The 20,218-nt window shown below is 39.9% G+C and overlaps 1 protein-coding gene across 7 annotated transcripts in view; it reads right to left on the bottom strand.

Annotated features, from left to right (window-relative positions):
• CDIN1 (CDAN1 interacting nuclease 1) overlaps window positions 1-20,218 on the bottom strand; it is a 288,076-nt gene that overhangs the window by 41,849 nt on the left and 226,009 nt on the right. For 3 of the 7 annotated variants that reach the window (XM_070468969.1, XM_070468974.1, XM_070468976.1), the window contains one exon: window positions 15,846-18,156. The exons of 2 other annotated variants lie outside the window; for them this stretch is intronic. In XM_070468969.1, coding sequence (XP_070325070.1) covers window positions 18,027-18,156 — 130 coding nt within the window. In that variant the 3' untranslated portion in view covers window positions 15,846-18,026. Of the gene's footprint in view, window positions 1-15,845; window positions 18,157-20,218 lie in introns of those variants that run through there. 2 more of the 7 variants (XM_070468970.1, XM_070468971.1) reach the window with 2 other exon arrangements.

Here is a 20,218-nt window from a genome sequence, read left to right as displayed (position 1 = left end):
TTTGTCCATGTGATTTCCCAGGCAAGAATACTGGACCGTGTAGCCATTCCCTTCTCTAGGGGATCTTCCTAGGGATCGAACCCAGGTCTCCTGCATTGCAGACAGATTCATTACCATCTGAGCCACAAGCGAAGCCCTCTGTGGTGTGGTATGCTACTGTTCCAAACGCAGTACCTGGGTGTTTGCAAAGGGGCACGTCATACTTCATTATTGAATGCTTTCTGTGATTACCATGCCTAGATTATAACAGTATGTTACTGCCAGATTAAGACCAAATATCTGAAAAGTGAGCATGGCCCTTGGAAGTACTCAAGACATAACAGATCAATATATTTGGAAGGACATGTCAAAATCAGTATGTAATTTGTATGAGATGACTGTGGACACTCACAGGTGATACCTATTGATCCTTGCTGTTATCGATCACATACTGCTGTCAGGGGAAGAAAATTGTGCACACACTTTTAAACTATGTATATTTATTTACATGTATTGTAAAATATTGAAGAATATTGGTAAAATTAGTAAAACATATTAAATACTGGTACAATTAGGGTTTTTTAATAATAAAAAAATAGAGGTTCTGCTGTACTTTTCCTACATATTCTCTGGGAGGAATGTCTCCCACTCTTGAGTCCACTGGCCTAATCATGGGCCATGACTTGCGTCAACAGCAAAACTCTCCTCACTGTCACTGATTAATCTTCTGGTCAATATCCTTTGGAGGATAGATTGGTTTGGATGCTGGTCTCTCTCCTTGAAAAAGAGGGAGAACCGTTTCTGGTCTCTGGCATGTTCTATTTTGTTGTTGTTGAGTGCAGTTATTAATATTACAGACTTAATTTTCTTCATACCCTCCTGCTGGATATAATAGCCATTGCTTTCTTTTCTTAAATCAAAGGAGCCTTGGTTTTCTTTTTTTTGTTTGTTTCAATTGATAAATGGTTGATTTACAATACTATATACGTTTCAGAGCTTTGATTTTTCCAGTATGACACCAGGCAAGGTTTTTATACAGTCTATCCGTCATTCAGATATACTGCCACTGGAGAATGTTCAGCTCATACTTTGTCATACTTATAATTTATGTAGAGAAATCTGGCTTTGAGAATAAGAATGCTTTATATTGAAGAGATTAGTTGAAAGATGCATATGTATTTCACCCACTGTTTATAAAATTTATTCTAATAAATATGATTAGCTTCATTAAAGAAATAGAGGAGTATAAAGGCCAACTTTTTTTTATTGAATTGTACTGTAAGTTGCCAATGGGGACGTTTGGAATAGCAATTGTCATTTGCTCAATGAATTGATTTTCCAGTTATGTTCTTTTAAAATTAAGAGAAAAAGTCATATTCTTCACCTCACAGCATTAGAATTATCACTGTATGTGCAGATTGTCTGAATAGTTGCCACCAAATTGAAAATTTCCTTTTTCCATGAGCTTTTGGAAGTGGGTCTTGCCATTTCAAGTAGAGGAAGAGAAGAATAAGCAAAGTTTCCTGCATGGGAAGCCAGGTCTGTTCTTGGCTCTGTCTCTTGCTAGTATGTGATCTCCAGCAGGTCACCTCACTCTCTAGTATGGCTGTTGTTTTATCCATTGACTAGACACAGTAATTCCTGTTCCCATAACCCATTTTCAGGACGTGCCTTCAATCTGTAGGAAGATGCATGGAAATGACTGTAGAAGTGAGGAGGTTTTACCATTAAAAAATGGCTCACTTGGGAAGAATCACTATGCAAATTAATTTCACATTTTAAAAAAGAATTCTATTTATCTGACTACTCTGGGTCTTTGTTGCTGCATGGGCTTTTCTCTAGTTTCAGTGAGAGGGGGCTGCTCTCTAGGTGGGTGCACGAGCTTCTCATTGGAGAGGCTTCTCTTGTGGAGCAGACTCTAGAGTGCTTGCATTTCAGCAGTTGCAGCACCAGGACTCAGTAGCTGTGGTCCCCGGGCTCCAGGGCACAGGCTCAGTAGTTGGGGCACAAGGGCTTAGTTGCCCAGCAGGAATGTGGGGTCTTCCCGGATCGGGGATGGAACCCAAGCCTCCTGCATTGGCAGGTGGATTCTTTACCATGGAGCCACCAGGGAAGCCCAAATTTCACATTTAAAGGCTCATTTTCTTTGTTTTATCTACTATTAATATAATAATAATAATCTACCCATATTTCCAAGTGAATGTTATTTTCAAATAAGAGATTTATAGAAAAATTGTGAAGATAGAGCATCCTTGCATCCCACATCCAGTTTCTTCTTTTATCAACATTTATGATTAGTAATTTTTACATATTTTTAATCACTAAAATTAAGATTCTATATCTTCAAGGTCCAAAAAATGGGGATGCCCTGCTTCCTCTTCTGTGATCTCACTTTGATGGGAAACAGTGAGTGTATTTGTTGTAAGTAACAGTGTTTTTGCTTATGGCATTTTTTGGCTCCAAATAACAGAAAAGACTAGCTCAACTGGCTTAAAGAGTAAAGAAAATTTATTAGCTGAGATAACAGGAGATGTGGCAGTTTCAAGATAAATACAGGGACTCAGTGACATCATCAGAGTCAGGTTTTTCCCATTTTTCTGCCTCCTCATCCTCAGGGAGTTGGCTTGTCTGTGATCGAGCATTTCTCCTGGCTGCCAGATGGCCACAGCTATGCATCCCATCCAGATACAAGCAGTAAAAGAGGAACCATTTCTTTCTTTGTGATTTTGGATCAGCAAGGCAGGCCTTTTCCAGAAGCCCTTCAGCAGACTTTCTCTCAACTGCTTTTGGTCCAAATGCATCATATGCCTATGCCTACACCAGTCACTTGTAAGAGAAGGGAGGTGCCACTCTTAGAGCAACCATGATGTGCCTCTAGGGGTTGGGGCTGAGGTTCTCTTCCTCTGAGAAAGTATATAGCCATCTGGGGACAGTGGACATCTGAGCAAAAGTAATGCTGGGATAGAAAGGAGGTGTGGTGGTGGTTGTGATTGGCTGGTGAGTAGGCAATTGACAAAGGCAACTACAACAGATAATACTATACTTGTACTATAAAAGTGAGTGGAAGAAATTGAAATAATAAAATAATGAACACTTACGATCTATTTATGACAAACCAGGTGTTATTCTAAGATAGAAATGGGATTCTGTAAATAATATCATCAAGATCTTTTCTAACATGCTTTGAAATAATAAAAATTTGAGGACCTAATATGGCTATTAGAGGCCTTAAAAACTTGCAAAGCTGGCTATTTCACAGATTCTAGGACAATATATGCCAGATAAATACTTGTTGAGTTATGTTGCATGAATATTTTGTCCAAAGCTATGAAACAAGATGTAAGTTTTGCTTCTTTTGCTTGAATATGATTTAATCTTCTAAATTTTGACATTCAATAACATATACATATTTCAAGTATAGCTAATATAAGTTAGTATATTAATACTTTATAAATAATAAATTCAGTTCAGTTCAGTTCAATCACTCAGTTGTGTCCGACTCTTTGCGACACCATGGACTGCAGCACACCAGGCCTCCCTGTCCATCACCAACTCCCGGAGTTTACTCAAACTCGTGTCAGTTGAGTCGGTGATGCCATCCTGCCATCTCATCCTCTGTCTTTCCCTTGTCCTCTCACCTTCAATCTTTCCCAGCATCGGAGTCTTTTCCAAGGAGTCAGTTCTTTGCATCAGGTGGCCAAATTATTGGAGTTTCAGCTTCAGCATCAGTCCTTCCGATGAATATTCAGGACTGATTTCCTTTAGGATGGACTGGTTGGATATCCTTGCTCTCCAAGGGACTCACAAGAGTCTTCTCACAGTTCAAAACCATCACTTCTTCAGTGCTCAGCTTTCTTCATAGTCCAACTCTCACATCCATACATGACTACTGAAAAAACCATAACTTTGACTAGATGGACCTTTGTTGGCAAAGTAATGTCTCTGTTTTTCACTATGCTGTCTGAGTTGGTCATAACTTTTCTTCCAAGAAGCAAGTGTCTTCTAATTTCATGGCTGCAGTCACCATCTGCAGTGATTTTGGAGCCTCCAAAAGTAAAGTCTGCCACTGTTTCCATTGTTTCCCCATCTATTTGTCATAAAGTGATGGGACTGGATGCCATGATCTGAATTCTGTGAATGCTGAGTTTTAAGCCAACTTTTTCACTTTCCTCTTTCACTTTCATCAAGAGGCTCTTTAGTTCTTCCTCACTTTTTGCCATAAGGGTAGTGTCATCTGCATATCTGAGGTTATTGATATTTCTCCCGGCAATCTTGATTCTAGCTTGTGCTTCCTCCAGCCCAGCGTTTCTCATGATGTACTCTGCATATAAATTAAATAAGCAGGGTGACAATATACAGCCTTGACATATCCTTTTCTTATTTGGAACCATTGTGTTGTTCCATGTCCAGTTCTAACTGTTGCTTTCTGACCTGCATACAGATTTCTCAAGAGGCAGGTGGTCTAGTATTCCCATCTCTTTAAGAATTTCCACAGTTTGTGGCGATTCACATAGTCAAAGGCTTTGGCATAGTCAATAAAGCAGAAGTAGATGTTTTTCTGGAACTCTCTTGCTTTTTCGATGATCCAATGGATGTTGGCAATTTGATCTCTGGTTCCTCTACCTTTTCTAAAACCAGCTTGAACATCTGGAAGTTCACGGTTCACATACTGTTGAAGCCTGGCTCGGAGAATTTTGAGCATTACTTTACTAGCGTGTGAGATGAGTGCAACTGTGCAGTAGTTTGAACATTCTTTGGCATTGCCTTTCTTTGGGACTGGAATGAAAACTGACCTTTTCCAGGCCTGTGGCCACTGCTGAGTTTTCCAAATTTGCTGGCATATTGAGTACAGCACTTTCACAGCATCATCTTTTAGGATTTGAAATAGCTCAACTGGAATTCCATCACCTCCACTAGCTTTGTTCGTAGTGATGCTTCCTAAGGCCCACTTGACTTCACATTCCAGGATGTCTGGCTCTAGGTGAATGATCACACCATTGTGATTATCTGGGTCATGAAGCTCTTTTCTGTATAGTTCTTCTGTGTATTCTTGCCACCTCTTCTTAATATCGTCTGCTTCTGTTAGGTCCATACCATTTCTGTCCTTATTGAGCCCATCTTTGCATGAAATGTTCCCTTGGTATCTCTAATTTTCTTGAAGAGAAATTGTGCAGACTAGAAATTTCTCTAGTCTTTCCCATTCTATTGTTTTCCTCTATTTCTTTGCACTGATCACTGAGGAAGGCTTTCTTATCTCTCCTTGCTATTCTTAGGAACTCTGCATTCAAATGGGTATATCTTTCCTTTTCTCCTTTGCTTTTTGCTTCTCTTCTTTTCTGAGCTATTTGTAAGGCCTCCTCAGACAGCCACTTTGGTTTTTTGCATTTTTTTTCTTGGGGATGGTCTTGATCCCTATCTCCTGTACAATGTCACGAACCTCTGGCCCATAGTTCATCAGGCACTCTATCAGATCTAGTCCCTTAAATCTATTTCTCACTTCCATTGTATAATCATAAGGGATTTGATTTAGGTCATACCTGAATGGTCTAGTGGTTTTCCCCACTTTCTCCAATTTAAGAGCATGGCCCCGTCCATCAGAACAAGGCCCAGTTTCCCCCTTAGTCAGTCTCTCCCATCAGGAAGCTTCCATAAGCCTCTTATCCTTCTCCATCAGAGGGCAGGTAGACTGAAAATCACAATCATAGAAAACTAACCCATCTGATCACATGGACCACAGCCTTGTCTAAGTCAATGAAACTATGAACTATGCTGTGTAGGGCCATGCAAGATGGACGGGTCATGGTGGAGAGTTCTGACAAAATGTGTACCACTGGAGAAGGGAAACTGAATATTGAAATAGCTCAACTAAAATAATTGAATCAGGAAAAAGCTTAACCCATACACTGTCAAAACACTTCCAACATTTGAAGAACAAACTGATTTGAAATTATCTACTTTAAAATCTTTACATTTATTTGCTTTTGTTGTTTATTGAGGTATAATTTACACAGTCTATTCTTTTTTGGTGCAGAGGTCTATGAATTTTGAAAAATGTATATAGTGTGCAACCATCAGGAATATTTGTTACATCCTCAAAGTTCTCTCATGCCCCTTTGTAGATAATTTCCTCCCCTCTAATCCCTGGTAATCATTGCTTTGATTCCTGTCCCTCTAGATTTGACTTTTCTGGAATATTCTAAAAATGGAATATACTGTATATAGTCTTTTAAGTCTGGCTTCTTTCACTTGGCACTACTCTTTTGAAAATTCTTTATGTGTGGTGAGTATCCACTGTTGGTTCCATTATATTGCTGTTTAGTATTCCATTGCATGGATGGACCAAGTGGTCCATCCATGCAATGGAATACTGCTGCTGCTGCTAAGTCACTTCAGTCGTGTCCAACTCTGTGCGACCCCATAGATGGCAGCCCACCAGGCTCCCCTGTCCCTGGGATTTTCCAGGCAAGAACACTGGGGTGGGTTGCCATTTCCTTCTCCAATGCAGGAAAGTGAAAAGTGAAAGTTAAGTCGCTCAGTCATGTCCGACTCTTAGCAACCCCATGGACTGAAGCCTACCAGGCTCCTCCGTCCATGGGATTTTCCAGGCAAGAGTACTGGAGTGGGTTGCCATTGCCTTCTCCGAAATGGAATACTAAACAGCAATAAAAAGGAACATCTGGTTTGTTGCTAGCTTTTGGCAATTATAAATAACATTACTATAACTGTTTGTGGAGAGATTTTTATGAAAACTCTTCATTTCTCTTGAATAAACTGCTGGGTTATTTGCTAGTTATTTAGTTTTTTAAGAAACCACCAAATTGTTTAATCAATTGGCTATACCATTTTGCATAAGAGAGTTTCAGTTGCTCCACGTCTTTCCTTAACATTTGGTAATGTTAATTTTTTATTTGAGCTATTGTCATAGTTGTATAGTGCTATCTTATTGTATTGTCATTTGTATTTTACTAATGATTAATGATGCTGAATATCTTTTCATGTGTTCACATGGCATATTTCTTCACTGGTTAAAAGACTGTTCAGATCTTTTCCCAATTATGTTTTGAGTTGATTTTCACTACTATTTCATTTTCAGTTTTAGAAATATTCTAAATACAGGTTTTTATTATATGTTGTTGCTGTTGTTCAGTCTCTTAAGTTCTGTTTGACTTTGCAACCCCATGGACTGTAGCACACCAGGCTTCCCTGACTTTCACTATCTCCTAGAGTTTGCTCAGATTCAGATCCATTGAGTCAGTGATGCTATGTAACCATCTCACCCTCTGAAGCCCTCTTCTCCTTTTGCCTTCCATCATTCCCAGCATCAGAATCTTTTTCCAATGAGTCAGCTTTTTGCATCACGTGACCAAAGTATTGGAGCTTCAGCTTCAGCACGAGTCCTTCCAATGATCTGACTTCAATGAGTTGCAAACCTAGATCAATTTTAGGTGATAATCAGATCAAGCCATTTCAGGACAGCTCGTACCAGTTTTCATGCTTTCAACAAGATGTGCTGCCAGGTTGAGGGCAATGCAAATTCATCTGAAATGTTCAAATTCAGTTAATGAAGGTGTCTAGATTATCTTTAGACCACACAACCTGTGTGTGCTAAAGTAAGCCCATTGCTCAGTCGTGTCTGACATTTTGTGACCCCGTGGACTGTAGCCCGCCAGGCTCCTCCGTCCATGGGATTCTCCAGGCGAGAATACTGGAGTGGGTTGTCATTTTCTACTCCAGGGGATCTTCCCAACCCAGGGATTGAACTCTGGTCTCCTGCACTGCAGGCAGATCCTAAGTAAACAAAAAACTTCTACAAGAAACACAGCTCAACTGGTTAAGTCGTCTGTGCACGGACATAGGAGCACTTCTTCACCTGGCAGGAGTGTTGTGAAGCACAGCTAACTATTTGCAGAATGATCACAAGCTCCCAGATGAAAGGAGCCTCACTTCCCATGCCCAGCGTTAGTGTTACAGTGTCCTCCGCTGCCAAGGAGAAACTGATGCAGAACCTGCCTCAAGCATCTAGGAAGACTGGCATGTGATCACAGAGGGAAGCCTCCGTGCTTGTTCATTTGTTGGAAAACTGTTCAGCTTGCCTGTGATATAACGAGGTCAAAGTTTAGGGGTGGCTGCACTGGCCAAAGTCAGGTCTTTTACAAAACTGCACCCAATAGTGTCAGGAGCATCAATCAGAGAAAGAATCCAGGAACAGACTAGCATTCATTTCCCCAAATTCCTTTTTGCTTTGCTGTTTTCAGTTTTTCAAAGATCACATTCAAATAGCATTTTATGCTCTTTCACTGAATTAACAATAGCCTGGAGAAGGTATTTCAATCCCGAAAGAAACCTTTTCTATTATGACAAACCTTCAGGCCTCATCTGGAGCACTGCTGATAGGGGCCTTCAATCAGACCTGGAAGCCCTAGCTGGTTCCTATGCTGTGTTGTCTCCAAAGTTGTATTTATGGCCAAGGCTACGGTCACTATCGAAAGAAACATGGGCTCAGAGCTCCTCTAGAGAAGAGGAATGTTAAGTGAGACATGTGTCTGCAAAAACAATCAACTAAACATATCCCCACTGCCTCTCCCTTAACTTTAGGAAAAATGGCTTTTTTAAAATGAGTTTTAGAAAAGCAATAATAAACCAAGCTATCTACCTCATATTGACGTTGATGTTAACAGAGAAAACGCAGTTTTTTAATGGTGCATTTCATTTATTAGATGGATCCTTCTATGGTAGTGATATTATTAATAACTATATAATGTACAATAAAACTATGAGATATGATACTAGTTTTGTTAGAGCGCTGATGTATGATGTATTACGTAATAATCTTATTTAATCCTTACAATAGTCTTACGTGATAGGTATTATGTCAATTTTACAACTGAAGAAATTGAAGCTTTTAGGCTCATTATTTAAGTGGGGGAGCAGGGATTCCAGCCTGTCACTAAATTGAGTGTAAGCCACCAGGTTCTACTGGGTACAGTTATAGAACATGATATACTAATCATTACTGGTGATCAGAAAAATTCATGAATTACTATCAGTTTAAACATTATCCTTACAGGAACAGAAGACAGTAGACATAACATCTGTGGATTTTTTTAATGGAAGGAGAAATCAAATGAATATGTAAATCAGCCAGGGGGAAAAATAACCTACAACTGTTTCCAAAATCATTTTTAGTAGCAAATCCTTAAGCTACATGGCAATGTATAGAAACTGAATGCTGCACTTTCACTGCCGGGACCAGGGTCTAATCCCTGGTTGGGGAACTAAGATCCCCCAAGCTACATAGCCAAAAAAAAAAAAGAAAACTGCCACCAAATGATAAGGATTTTAGGTTACTTAAGTGCAAATAAAATGAGAGGTATTTCTGTCAAAGCAACAGCTGATTTCTACTATAGAGATCAGACAATCAGGAACAGAGCAAAAACAGTAAGGTTCAAAATGTTCATTCAAAAATATACAATGATCTTTTATTTTGTAAACAGTAAATATAACAGGTAATGGAAGCTCTTTCTGGAATAAATGATGAACGTCATGGTGACAATGATGGTGGACAGGAGGTTAGAAAGGACGGATTCTAGCCCTGCCTCCAATTAGCTAGCTCTGTCACCTTGGATGAGTCACGTGACCTCTCCCGACTCCAGTTTTCTCACTTGTACAATAAGGTCTCTGGTCTCTTCCAATTCTAAAATCCTCTGAGTCTATGAGTCAAACTCATCTCTTCTTTGCTTAATGGCTCAATTTTCCTTTCCGCACACTTCTTAGGGAACCGATTGAAAATGCAATTCAATTCTCACACGGGCTTCTTTGCTCACTCCACGCCTCCAAGCTGCTGCTGCTGTTTTTAACCCCTTTGTCATTGGGAAACACTTTCAAGGATAGTGGGGAAGCAAGTAAGATGAAAATAATTTACCAAAAGACTGAGTTTTACATTGACATGCATGCACTTATGTCCACTTTGCCATCTTTCTCGCTGTTCTGCTTTTCGATTACCCTCTGTTAGGCTGAATTGCTTTTCTTTCTTTTTTTTCATTTACCACAAAATGCTTTTTAAAAAATTGTAACTTGGAAAACCAAGATGGATTCTTCTATTCAAATTAGCAAGCAACAAAATATTTTTAGCTTTTTACCTACTAATTTTCTGTGTGCAATGATTGTCATTATTTTAGCTGACAGAATTAATGAGCTGATTCAATTAAAAGGTTTTAGGAACATTATTTATGGCTTAATGGTAAGTATATTAACAAAAACTGCATTACCATGTAAAGCATACCCATCTCTTTCACCTTTGAAAATATTTCAACACTTCTCTCTGGAAGCATATTTTAAAACAAATATAACAAATATATAATGACTACTTTATAAAAATGCATTGCACTAAATAGAAAATTGAAGTCTAGAAGATATTAAGACCATGAAAGAGAAGGAAGGCCTGTTCTGCAGCTGACCTTGAAACCCCAGCTTGCATTTACTGGGAAAACAAACAATAAAAATAAAAATCTAAGGAGTATGTGAGACCATCTAATAGAAGACAATCCTCAAATCTCAAGATGCTTATGGACAGCCCAAACTGTAGAGACCCAATGTTTCTCTTCAATAACATCATGTAACTTGTAGGTGTTTACTTTACTGAGAGAAATAATTATCTGTGGCCTTCTAAAGTGTTTATCTTGAGTTTTTAAATCATATTCCTATTGAAATACTTTGTTTATATGAATTGCTAAACAGATCTCAGCCATGGACAGATGTTACCAATACTTCACTTGATGTTATAGAACCAATGAAAAATGTTACTGTTTATTACTCAGGCCCATGAACAAGATTATGAGTTCTGCTCCAAATGCTTAGAATTTATTTATATTTGCACTAAACATGAACAGCCTAGGGCAGGAATAGAAAATATGTGGCATCTATGTGATCACTACCCATTCCAAAGACTAGCGCCCAGAATTGATCACAGCCTTATTTCCCATTGAGCCGGACTCAGCCTCAGAACCCTTCTCAACAGTAGTGAATGCAGCTACCGCAGCCTATAGAAAATTATTTGCTGCCCAAAGTCTAGAAGTAAAATATCTTACTAAAAGCCTCACAGGTTTGCCTCTTTCCTTTTTATATTATAATTGTCTTTTCTGAAATTTTCAAATCTTTTGCTTTCATTTTGCCAAGTAATGATTCGTGCACCATGGCTGAGCCACCTAGGAAGCCCAAGTAATGATGTATTTCCTCCCAAATGAGCATTTACTGCATATTTCTGAATTCCCCACAGCACCTGAGACAACTCCAAACACACACTTGTCGTTGCTGTTTAGTCACTAAGTCGTGTCTGACTCTTGCGACCCCACGGACTATAGCCTGCCAAACATACATCAGGGATGCAATAAATATTCATGTCTTCAGGACCCTAAATGCTAAAAATATACGATGGAAACATCCCACACAGCCAGAGAGGATCCAGTCTCAGTGGTATCTGTCCCGCATGTCAGTTCTCTCCGGAGACACTCATGGAAGGAACCACATACCAAAATGGCCCCAGTGAGTTAAGTCCTGGGAAACCAGCAGAGCACGGAGGAAATGTGAGAGTTCCAGCTCCGTTTGTGTCACACGTCTTCAAAATGTGAGGAAACGTGCAAATGACTCTGGCTTTCAGATGATAGCATACTCTGAATTAATGACTAACAGGGAAACAGCCTCTGAGCCGTTTGTGGACAGTGTCTCTCCCAAGTCAGAGCCTGCTGGCCAATAACCAGAGAACCCGTCTCTCCTGAGCGAGCAGACACTTCTATCGCCAGGAAGCACTTTGTCACTGGCTCAGAAGTACAAAAGCGAGCAGTGGAAAGCACCATTTTTTGCAATTAATCTAATAATTCCACCAAATATCCCCAAATCTGTGTACAAAACATAGTTGCCTTGACTTGATTTTAGAGGAAACTTCCTTAAATAGAAATGTAAAGATAAAGCTAAGCCTTAATAAGCCTCTTTTTCTTAAAAAAAAAAAAAATTTTTTTTAAATGTTTGAGTTAATTTAGCAATATATTGGATAAACAATAATGTACAAAGGTTAATTTTAAGGCAAACGCAATGAAAGCACAGGAATTCCTCTTAAAACTAAGTGTATATGTGGATGCTAAGTTGCTTTAGTAATGTCCAATTTTTTGCAACCCTATGGACTGTAGCCCACCAAGCTCCTCTGTCCATGGATTCTCCAGGCAAGGATACTGGAGTGGGTAGCCATTTCCTTCTCCAGGGGATCTGCCCAACCCAGGGATCAAACTGTGTCTCCTGCATTGGCAGTGGATTCTTTACCTTCTGAGCCACCAGGGAAGCCTTTACAACTAAGTACGCATCCTCAAATACTCTGGTTGATGAAACTGCCATATTTCAGATTTTGAGGGTTTCTAAAGTAATTAATTCTCACCAAAGTAATTAATGCCAAAATATGTGTTTCTCTGATTCCAATAAATACACCCAGTTTTCAGCTGAAGAAAATGAGAAAGTTAAAATAAAAAGGCTCTAATTATTCCTTTAATGCAAGTGAGTAAGCATATTTAATCTAAGCTTAACAGTCATTCATTTGTGCATTCAACATTTATTGAACACCTGCTCTGTGCCAGGAGCTCTGTTAGATATTGGGTCATAGAGCGGTGAACAAGATCAACAAAGTTCTTACTCTATGGAGCTTGCAATCGAGTCAGAAAATCTCACCAATGAACAACTACAGACAGAAGTACATCAACAATTGAGATAAACGTGGCACAATCAAATAAAAGGAGCTTACAACTTTTGGTTTACTTACAAAACTATGGTTTCCTGCAGAGATCATTGGGATTATATAAATTTTGATTTTTCCCTATAAAAGAAATTTCAATTAAAATTTAAAAACAGTCCACTTTAGATAAACTCAATTGTAATTTCTGACTGTATCTGTGTTGAATATAAAAATGACACTTTTTTTTTTTAAGAAAAAAGTGCTAGCTATTCTAGAAATACTTTTAACTGAGGCTATTTTCAGGGGAATTCCTGACTGCTTTAGGTTAATGGTCAGTGGCTTCATGTTCAGGCCTCAATTAAACTCTGAACTTTCATTGTTATTACTTAATTGACTTGGTTATATTTCATGTCAGCATTTAAAAATGACCTTCCTTTTAAAAAATAAAAATTACCTGATAGGGAAGCATTGTGGCAGCCATCCCACACTGTCTTTATGTATGGTTGGGCCTAGAATTTACTCAATTTATCTACCACTAGGGTACCTCTCAACATCCTTGCTTATGACATGAGACAGCTCCAAGTAAATGCAAGTGGTGAGGGAAAAGAGATGAAACACGAAATCTATCTGCTACCATGACTATTATTAAGATGCCAACTAAATCCACTGATATCCACTTTAATTCTAATCAGGGAGTTAGTCTTAAACACCTTGCATATCATGATTAAATGCTGTCAAGTTATGCTTCTTTGAAAGCAGGATTATGTGCACCTTTCCCTTCCATTCCAAGTGCCTCCAAAGGTTTAGTTGTGCCAGTTAACTAGATGGAAATGTAAATCCACTTTACTTGTACATGAGACAACAATCAGAACAAGTTGGATTTCTTTAACTAATGAGTGGGATTTTATAGAAAGTAGGTATGACGCCAAGATGGAACTCTGCTAGACTGAAGCAAATTAAAGCATCAAATGAGTCTTTCCCCTCCCCCTGCATTGTGGAAAAGTTTTAAAAGTCTTTTTGAAGTACTTTGATCAAGCTTTGAAATCATTTTAGTGGATGACTATTGTATGAAAACTGTAATTTATAGTTCTTGACCTAAGCAGCTCTTTGTCTCACAGCTATGTTCAAAACAATAGCAGGAAAGTGAAAAACACAAGGGGAACCCAAGCTGTTCTGGTTATTATTTAATTCATAATTCCATCTTCCTTAATCTTTGCAATCCAGGCATGTTCTTAATAAAACATCTTCAGACCATTTTTACTATATATAGGAAGGTTAGTTTGGCATAATACAATTAGAGGGTCTGAACTCTGTCACTGGGACCTTTCCTTAACCTGAGGGTGACCTGCCAGGCAGGTCCAGAGAGGATCTCGCTATAAATGGTGACAGTGCAGGCAAACTCCTATTGTTTGCCTTTTAATTTCCTCTCTAGTTAAGCTGGCTTTGTTCCTTGACCCTAACTGAGAAGGTGCCAACTGGGAGATTTTCACCTCCCATCCTATTCACAAAATAGTTATAGTTAGGAGGCAATCTGCTCCCAGCAGATCACACGGAAAATGGCAAGCTTCTTTCAAGATGAACGAGCTAGGCCGTGATTCTCTAATTGAATCACAGAGACATTTTACTATTTTAATTAGTAATTTTAATCAGCTAAACATCACCATTCAGCCTGGAAATATTAGTAAACCTCACATGTTCTTTGGACTTTTTTTGCCAAAATAGTTATGGACAGACTAAACCTCAGGTGCTCTTTGACCCTGTAAATATCTTAGCTACAGGTTTTATGATTTTCAGGTGCCACAGGTGCCTGTGAACACTGGGTACACGGAGGAGCAGTCGGTGTGCTTTTCCCCGAGGGTTTAGGCCAATTGTTCCTCCCCACCCTGGACTCTGAAAATACATGGATCAAGATTCAGATGGGCTGCATTTCAGTCCTGGATCATCTTCCAGAGAGAAGAAGAACCAAGGGATAGTGTTGTTGTTGATGTTCAGTCACTCAGTCGTGTCTGACTTTTGGGACCCCATGAATCACAGCACGCCAGGCTTCCCGGAGTTTGCTCAACCTCATGTCCATTGAGTCAGTGATGCCATCCAACCTCTCATCCTCTGTCGTTCCCTTCTCTCTTGCCTTCCATCTTTCCCAGCACCAGGGTCCTCTCCAATGAGTTGTAGCGAGGAAGTGCCAAATGTGTCCACGTGGGAAGAAACTGCCAAGGCTGGAGAAGGGAGATGACACGGGAGAGGAAGGGAATGGAGGCCAGCACGTGAAAGATTTAATTCAACTGAAACTGCAGGTCTGTAAAGGGGGTGTGTGGGGGTGGGGGAGCTGGTGAGAAAGTGCAGACATCTCGGGTATCTCGGCTCCAGAGAGGAAAGGAAACACTGGGTGTACCTCCTCAGGGAGGGGCGAGTGAATTAACTGCTCCCTTGGGCGCTGTGCCTTAACTAGTGAGGCCCATGGGGCCCACTTAGTGGATGACCTCACCCAGGGTGCTAAGCAATCCCCAGGCGGCTTCAAGGAGTGAGTGCACCCCCTCAAAGACCTGACAACTTATCATCTTTTTCCAGAGTGGAATTAAGCCTTGCCAGTAGTGAGCAGCTACACACACCTATGCTTAAAGGAAAATGATGTCCCCTGGGGAGCCAGTTTTCTGCTCTGCACGGGAGCCTCCCTTTTATATATGATTTGGGAGTGTTTAGAAGAGTTAACAGACACCTCGCCCAAAGCAAATTAAGAAAAAAAAAAAAGAAGTCTCATTGTTTTTTGTTTGTTTGGGGTAGAAATGGGGCGGGACCAAGTCTGTGAAATAGCCTGAAGTATCGGTGCTGGATCAGCTTAGCTCTGAACTCAGCCCTCGGAGAGCTTCGAACAAACACGGTCTCTTGTTTGTTTGTCAGAGCAGACGCTTGGCAAGTCTACATATGCCAGAGAGAACATCATTGAGTTTTATGTTTGTACACACACTCCTGCTTTCTGACTTGGCTTAACTCATCAGCATGGTTTGCAGAGATCTACATAAAGTGAGATTTGACTTTAACGTTACTGTTCTAATGACGAGAGCAAAAAAAAAATATATCACCGTATGTCTACTCTTTAGGGGTGATGTTTATACTGTCTAAGTTAAAAAAACCCCACAAACAAGTAAACAAATAACACACATAGAAATATTAATAGCACAGATAAGTATTTCTTACATAAAAGGCTTCTAGTCTAGGAACATCAGTCCCCCCAACACCACTCCTCCGTAATACATATTATAATCACATTAGTTTTTATGTTGTATAAAGCTTAGTTTTAAATAACTTTGTAACTTTATCATGGTATGTACAGTCTACTGCTGGTTTCTTTCCCACTTTTCAGGGCCAGATTTTAAAATCTCATGCATAACAAAAAGGTGGTGCCTTTGCCAAAGAACACTGGTACCTTCTCCTAACATATTATGTCAGGGTGCCAGGTAGGAGCAAGCGCCTCTTTTATTTTTTAAATTTATTTGTGCCCCTTCATCACAAATTTGTTTAATGTAAAATAAACAAATCTTTGATGAGGGTTTAACAAGGTTTTCAACATTTGTGAAGATCCATGTATAATTTACTCCTAAAGAAGAAAAATCAGTATAAAGCATGCCATGAAAACTGCTTTTAACAACCGTTTGGTCTAAGAGTGTGTGTGTGAGTGTGTGTGTGTGTGAGTGTGTGTTTGAGTCTGTGTGTGTGAGTGTGTGTGTGTGTGAGATGTATCAAGACAACAGTGGTTCCCAAGTGTGAGTGTGTGTGGTGTGTATCAAGAACAACAGCAGTGGTTCCCAATCAATCTATTTTACTCACAAAACCTGCATCGTGAATTTTACACTGAAGTACAAGTTTGCCTGATAATACCATACTATTTCATCTTCTCCCTCTTTCTTGTTTAATGCAACCTACCACAGAGCTAAAATCCATGCCTGAACCCGACACGTTTGTGTTCTTCAAAAGGAAACACAATAGGCAGACGTCTGCATACCCTCTTAGGTGCAAAATGAACAAAGCACAGACAGTACAGTTAGTCTTTTGAAAGAACCAAGCAATGCATATAACTTGAGGGTGTTTGTAAAAGTTACATTTTTACTAATATTTCCAAACTCACTTAACATTATAAAGAATATTATTTTTTGTCAACATGGGGGAAAATTTTACTAAATACATTTTTGGGTATGGATTAATTTTTTACCTTCCTAAAAGATAGGTTTATAATGATATTTTCCTTCAGATTGAAATTTGGCTTGCAGCATAAAAAGTGAATAAATGAAAGTGAACAAATACAAAACTTCTTTTATTTTGCTAACCTGAAAATTGCTCTAGGTTTATTTTTGGTACACTTAATTCATTCAAAGCTGAATGTCCCTAATGCCTAAATTATTTGAGTGTTATATAATTATGTGGTATAAATGGAGATATAAAGCAGGGTAAAGAATGCACTTTTGAAAAATTTTACTCATAAAAATACCAACTACCATCCATACCTACAGACAATTAGTCGTGTTTAAAAATAAACTCTTGTCAAGGCTGGCCCCGAGCTTCAGTCGTCTGCCCTCAGCCCCCAGTCCAAAAGAGAAGCGTGGTTTCCAGACACAACATAACTAATGCTTTTAAATGAGATAAGTGGAAAATGTTTGGTGTTCAAACAAGTAATATAAAAAGAAGAAATTCTCATCAAATATATTTTTTTCAGCTTGGCTTACTGCCATAGAAGTCAGGAAACCATAAAGACTGGGCAAAACAAACTCAGGCTCCCAGCAAGATCAGCCCTTGCAGGTGGGCAAGAAAATCTAGTTGTAGCCTTCATGACTTTGGCTTTGCTAGGACCGTGAGAGGTTATTCCATGACGGCAATGCAACCCTGGGTATCTGTAACTGTACATGAAGAGAAATGGGGAGGGAGACAGAATGAATGCAGGCTTAGCCAAAAAAAAAAAGAGGGCGATTCGGTAACTGGGCGGAGAATTGAAAAATCACACCTTTCAGTCTCCACATTTTTTCTTTTGTTCAGTATATAAGGAGAAACCATCCGGAAGGAAGAAAGATTATGACTATCTATAAACTAACTGTTTGACGGAGACAGAAATGCTGATAATGAGTGGGTTGTGTCTGTAGTTCTTGGCTGTTCCCATGAGCAAGGGATGAAGGAAAACAGAAACTCTTGATATGTTTGTCTAAAAAGGTAGTGGTGTGACCACGGGCAGCGAGAGTTCAGCTGAAGTTCAGGGCAGATGTTGCCAGGAGTTTACGCTGCAGGAAAGTAAAATTGCTTCCGGATTCACCTTTTCCCCCCAGCTTCTCTTCCAGGATCATCAGGGTCACGCAACACTGTGGCACAAGGTGACGATGTCAGTGGGGAAGCAGGCATGCAGCAGGATGCCCCTCTCCCGGTTACAGTCCAGCTCCTGGATAAACCCGTACCAGTAGATGACTAAGCCTGGCCCAAACCTGCAAAAACACGAGAAAACAACACACACAGGTAGTACTGACATAATTCCAGAAAAAGGTAATCACTGATGCATGGATAAGATGACTATATGACTTTACACAGTTTTTGTTTTGTTCACTATGATTCTGACTGAAAGTAGCTGAACTTAGACCAAAAAGTTTATTGAATGCAAATGTTACCACCTTGGACGGATTTGTTACCTTTTTTTCAAGGAACCTGAACTAATTCACTATCCTAATTTCCTCTCAGTCAGGAGTTACGCTGACTTAGCTGATGAAGGATAAAATAGAGATGCAGTAGCATTGAGCTGGGGAGCACCAGACTTGGGCTTTTAGCCTTTTAACATCCACAGGCACAGCTGAGGGCAGCTTCCCTGGTGGCTCAGAGGGTAAAGAATCTGCCTGCAATGCAAGAGACCGGAGTTTGATCCCTGGGTCAGGAAGATCCCCTGCAGAAGGGAAGGGCAACCACTCTAGTATTCTTGCCTGGAGGGTTGCTTCCATGTACAGAGGCGCCTGGTGGGTTACAGTCCTTGGGATCCCAAAGAATTGGACATGACTGAGCGATTAACACTTTCACACTCAGAGGCACCCTTTTAAAGGTTAAACTTACCTATTTTCAATTAAGTGGAAAAAAAAAGTTTGAAAAGTACTCTTAAAAAACGAAATGGCTCAAAGTCTTCTTACAATATACCAATAGGGCCAGAAGTTCTTTCTGCCCTATTCTTTCTAGTCTAAAACAAAACAAAAATACACACACACACATAGGACAACTGGGATCCTACAAAGAAATCTCTTGACCCTCCTCTCTCTGCATTACAATTTCTCTTAAGGGTGAACATGGCATGAAATTTGGCATAGGTTCTTATCACGAAAACAAGGAATAATGCCACGTAGAGTTGAGAAAAAGTCTTGACAGATGCAGGCTTAAAACCTCAGTATTTCTAAATAATGCCTCCGAATTAGCTCCAATTTAGTTAGCACACTCAGGAAGTAGTCAGCAGGAAGTTGAGACCTCTAGGTTGGGTTCATAAAGATGTAATCGTTATCAATCACCATGCACATAGAGATGTTTGGCACATCAGCTTCACGTTTTTCCTACCAAGAGTACTTAATTAAAGGGCAGCTTTACTTTTGGTGTCGTGTTGCAGGAATTTTACAGTGAAATCATAAATTATGAATGTTGGGTTAGTAAAAGGATGTCTAAAAACAGAACTGCTTTCTGTATTCTGACGTTACAGCGGGCTGAAGCAAGCTAGGCCAAAAGGCTTTTTCCTTCCATGATTTATTATATGCTGAAGTGTACTTGCCAAAACAAACAGTACAGGATGGGCTGTGAAATACTGTATGCACAGGAACAAGTTCAGCTGGATATCGTGGGATGGTTTATTTGGGGATTCATATCAGGAAGGTAGCCAGGCTGGATGCAAGATTACCTGAAACCTTTGCATCCTCGTTGTGCAGGGACAGAATCCTGAGATGGAGACTCTCAACAGCTGAACATGTTTGGGGGGACACAGGAGCCATCTAGGATGTAATGCCTTGGAGTACCAGGCCCTGCAACATTTACCCTCAGGGCTGACTGCATGTGCTTTTGTTTCTCAATATCTCTGAAGAGTCTCCTTTGTGGTCAGAAGAATCAGGCACCTAAGGTGGAGGAATGCGCACTTCCCCCCGGACCCCCGCTGCGCTTACTTGCCCATCAGGTGAAGCTCACACCTAAATAAGGTATTGCTTCCTTTTGAACAGAGGGTTTCTTGGTAACTCTCAATCACAAACAACTGTCTGCAGTGGATACCACTTGGTATCTTGATTTCACGAAGAGCTCTGTGACTAGTGTTAAAGATGATCTTGGGTTCGTCAAAACAAGTCGGGCAAGAGCAGGAAGATCTGTGATTCTGAGGATCATGCCTGAGACGCCTCAAACCTTCCCATCAGTAAAGCAGCCCTGAGTCACAGTCTGGAGAATCCTAATGTTAACCTCAACACGTTTCCCCTGTTTTATTACGCAGCCATTCTGGAAGCCGTGATGTTCTTTAGAAAGGTGCTCATATTTTTACAA

This window comes from Odocoileus virginianus, chromosome 6, assembly GCF_023699985.2.
Source record: "Odocoileus virginianus isolate 20LAN1187 ecotype Illinois chromosome 6, Ovbor_1.2, whole genome shotgun sequence".
Classification (NCBI taxonomy): Eukaryota; Metazoa; Chordata; class Mammalia; order Artiodactyla; family Cervidae; genus Odocoileus; species Odocoileus virginianus.
Note: the sequence above shows the minus strand (reverse complement) of the source record. Positions and strands in the feature narration are given on the sequence as shown.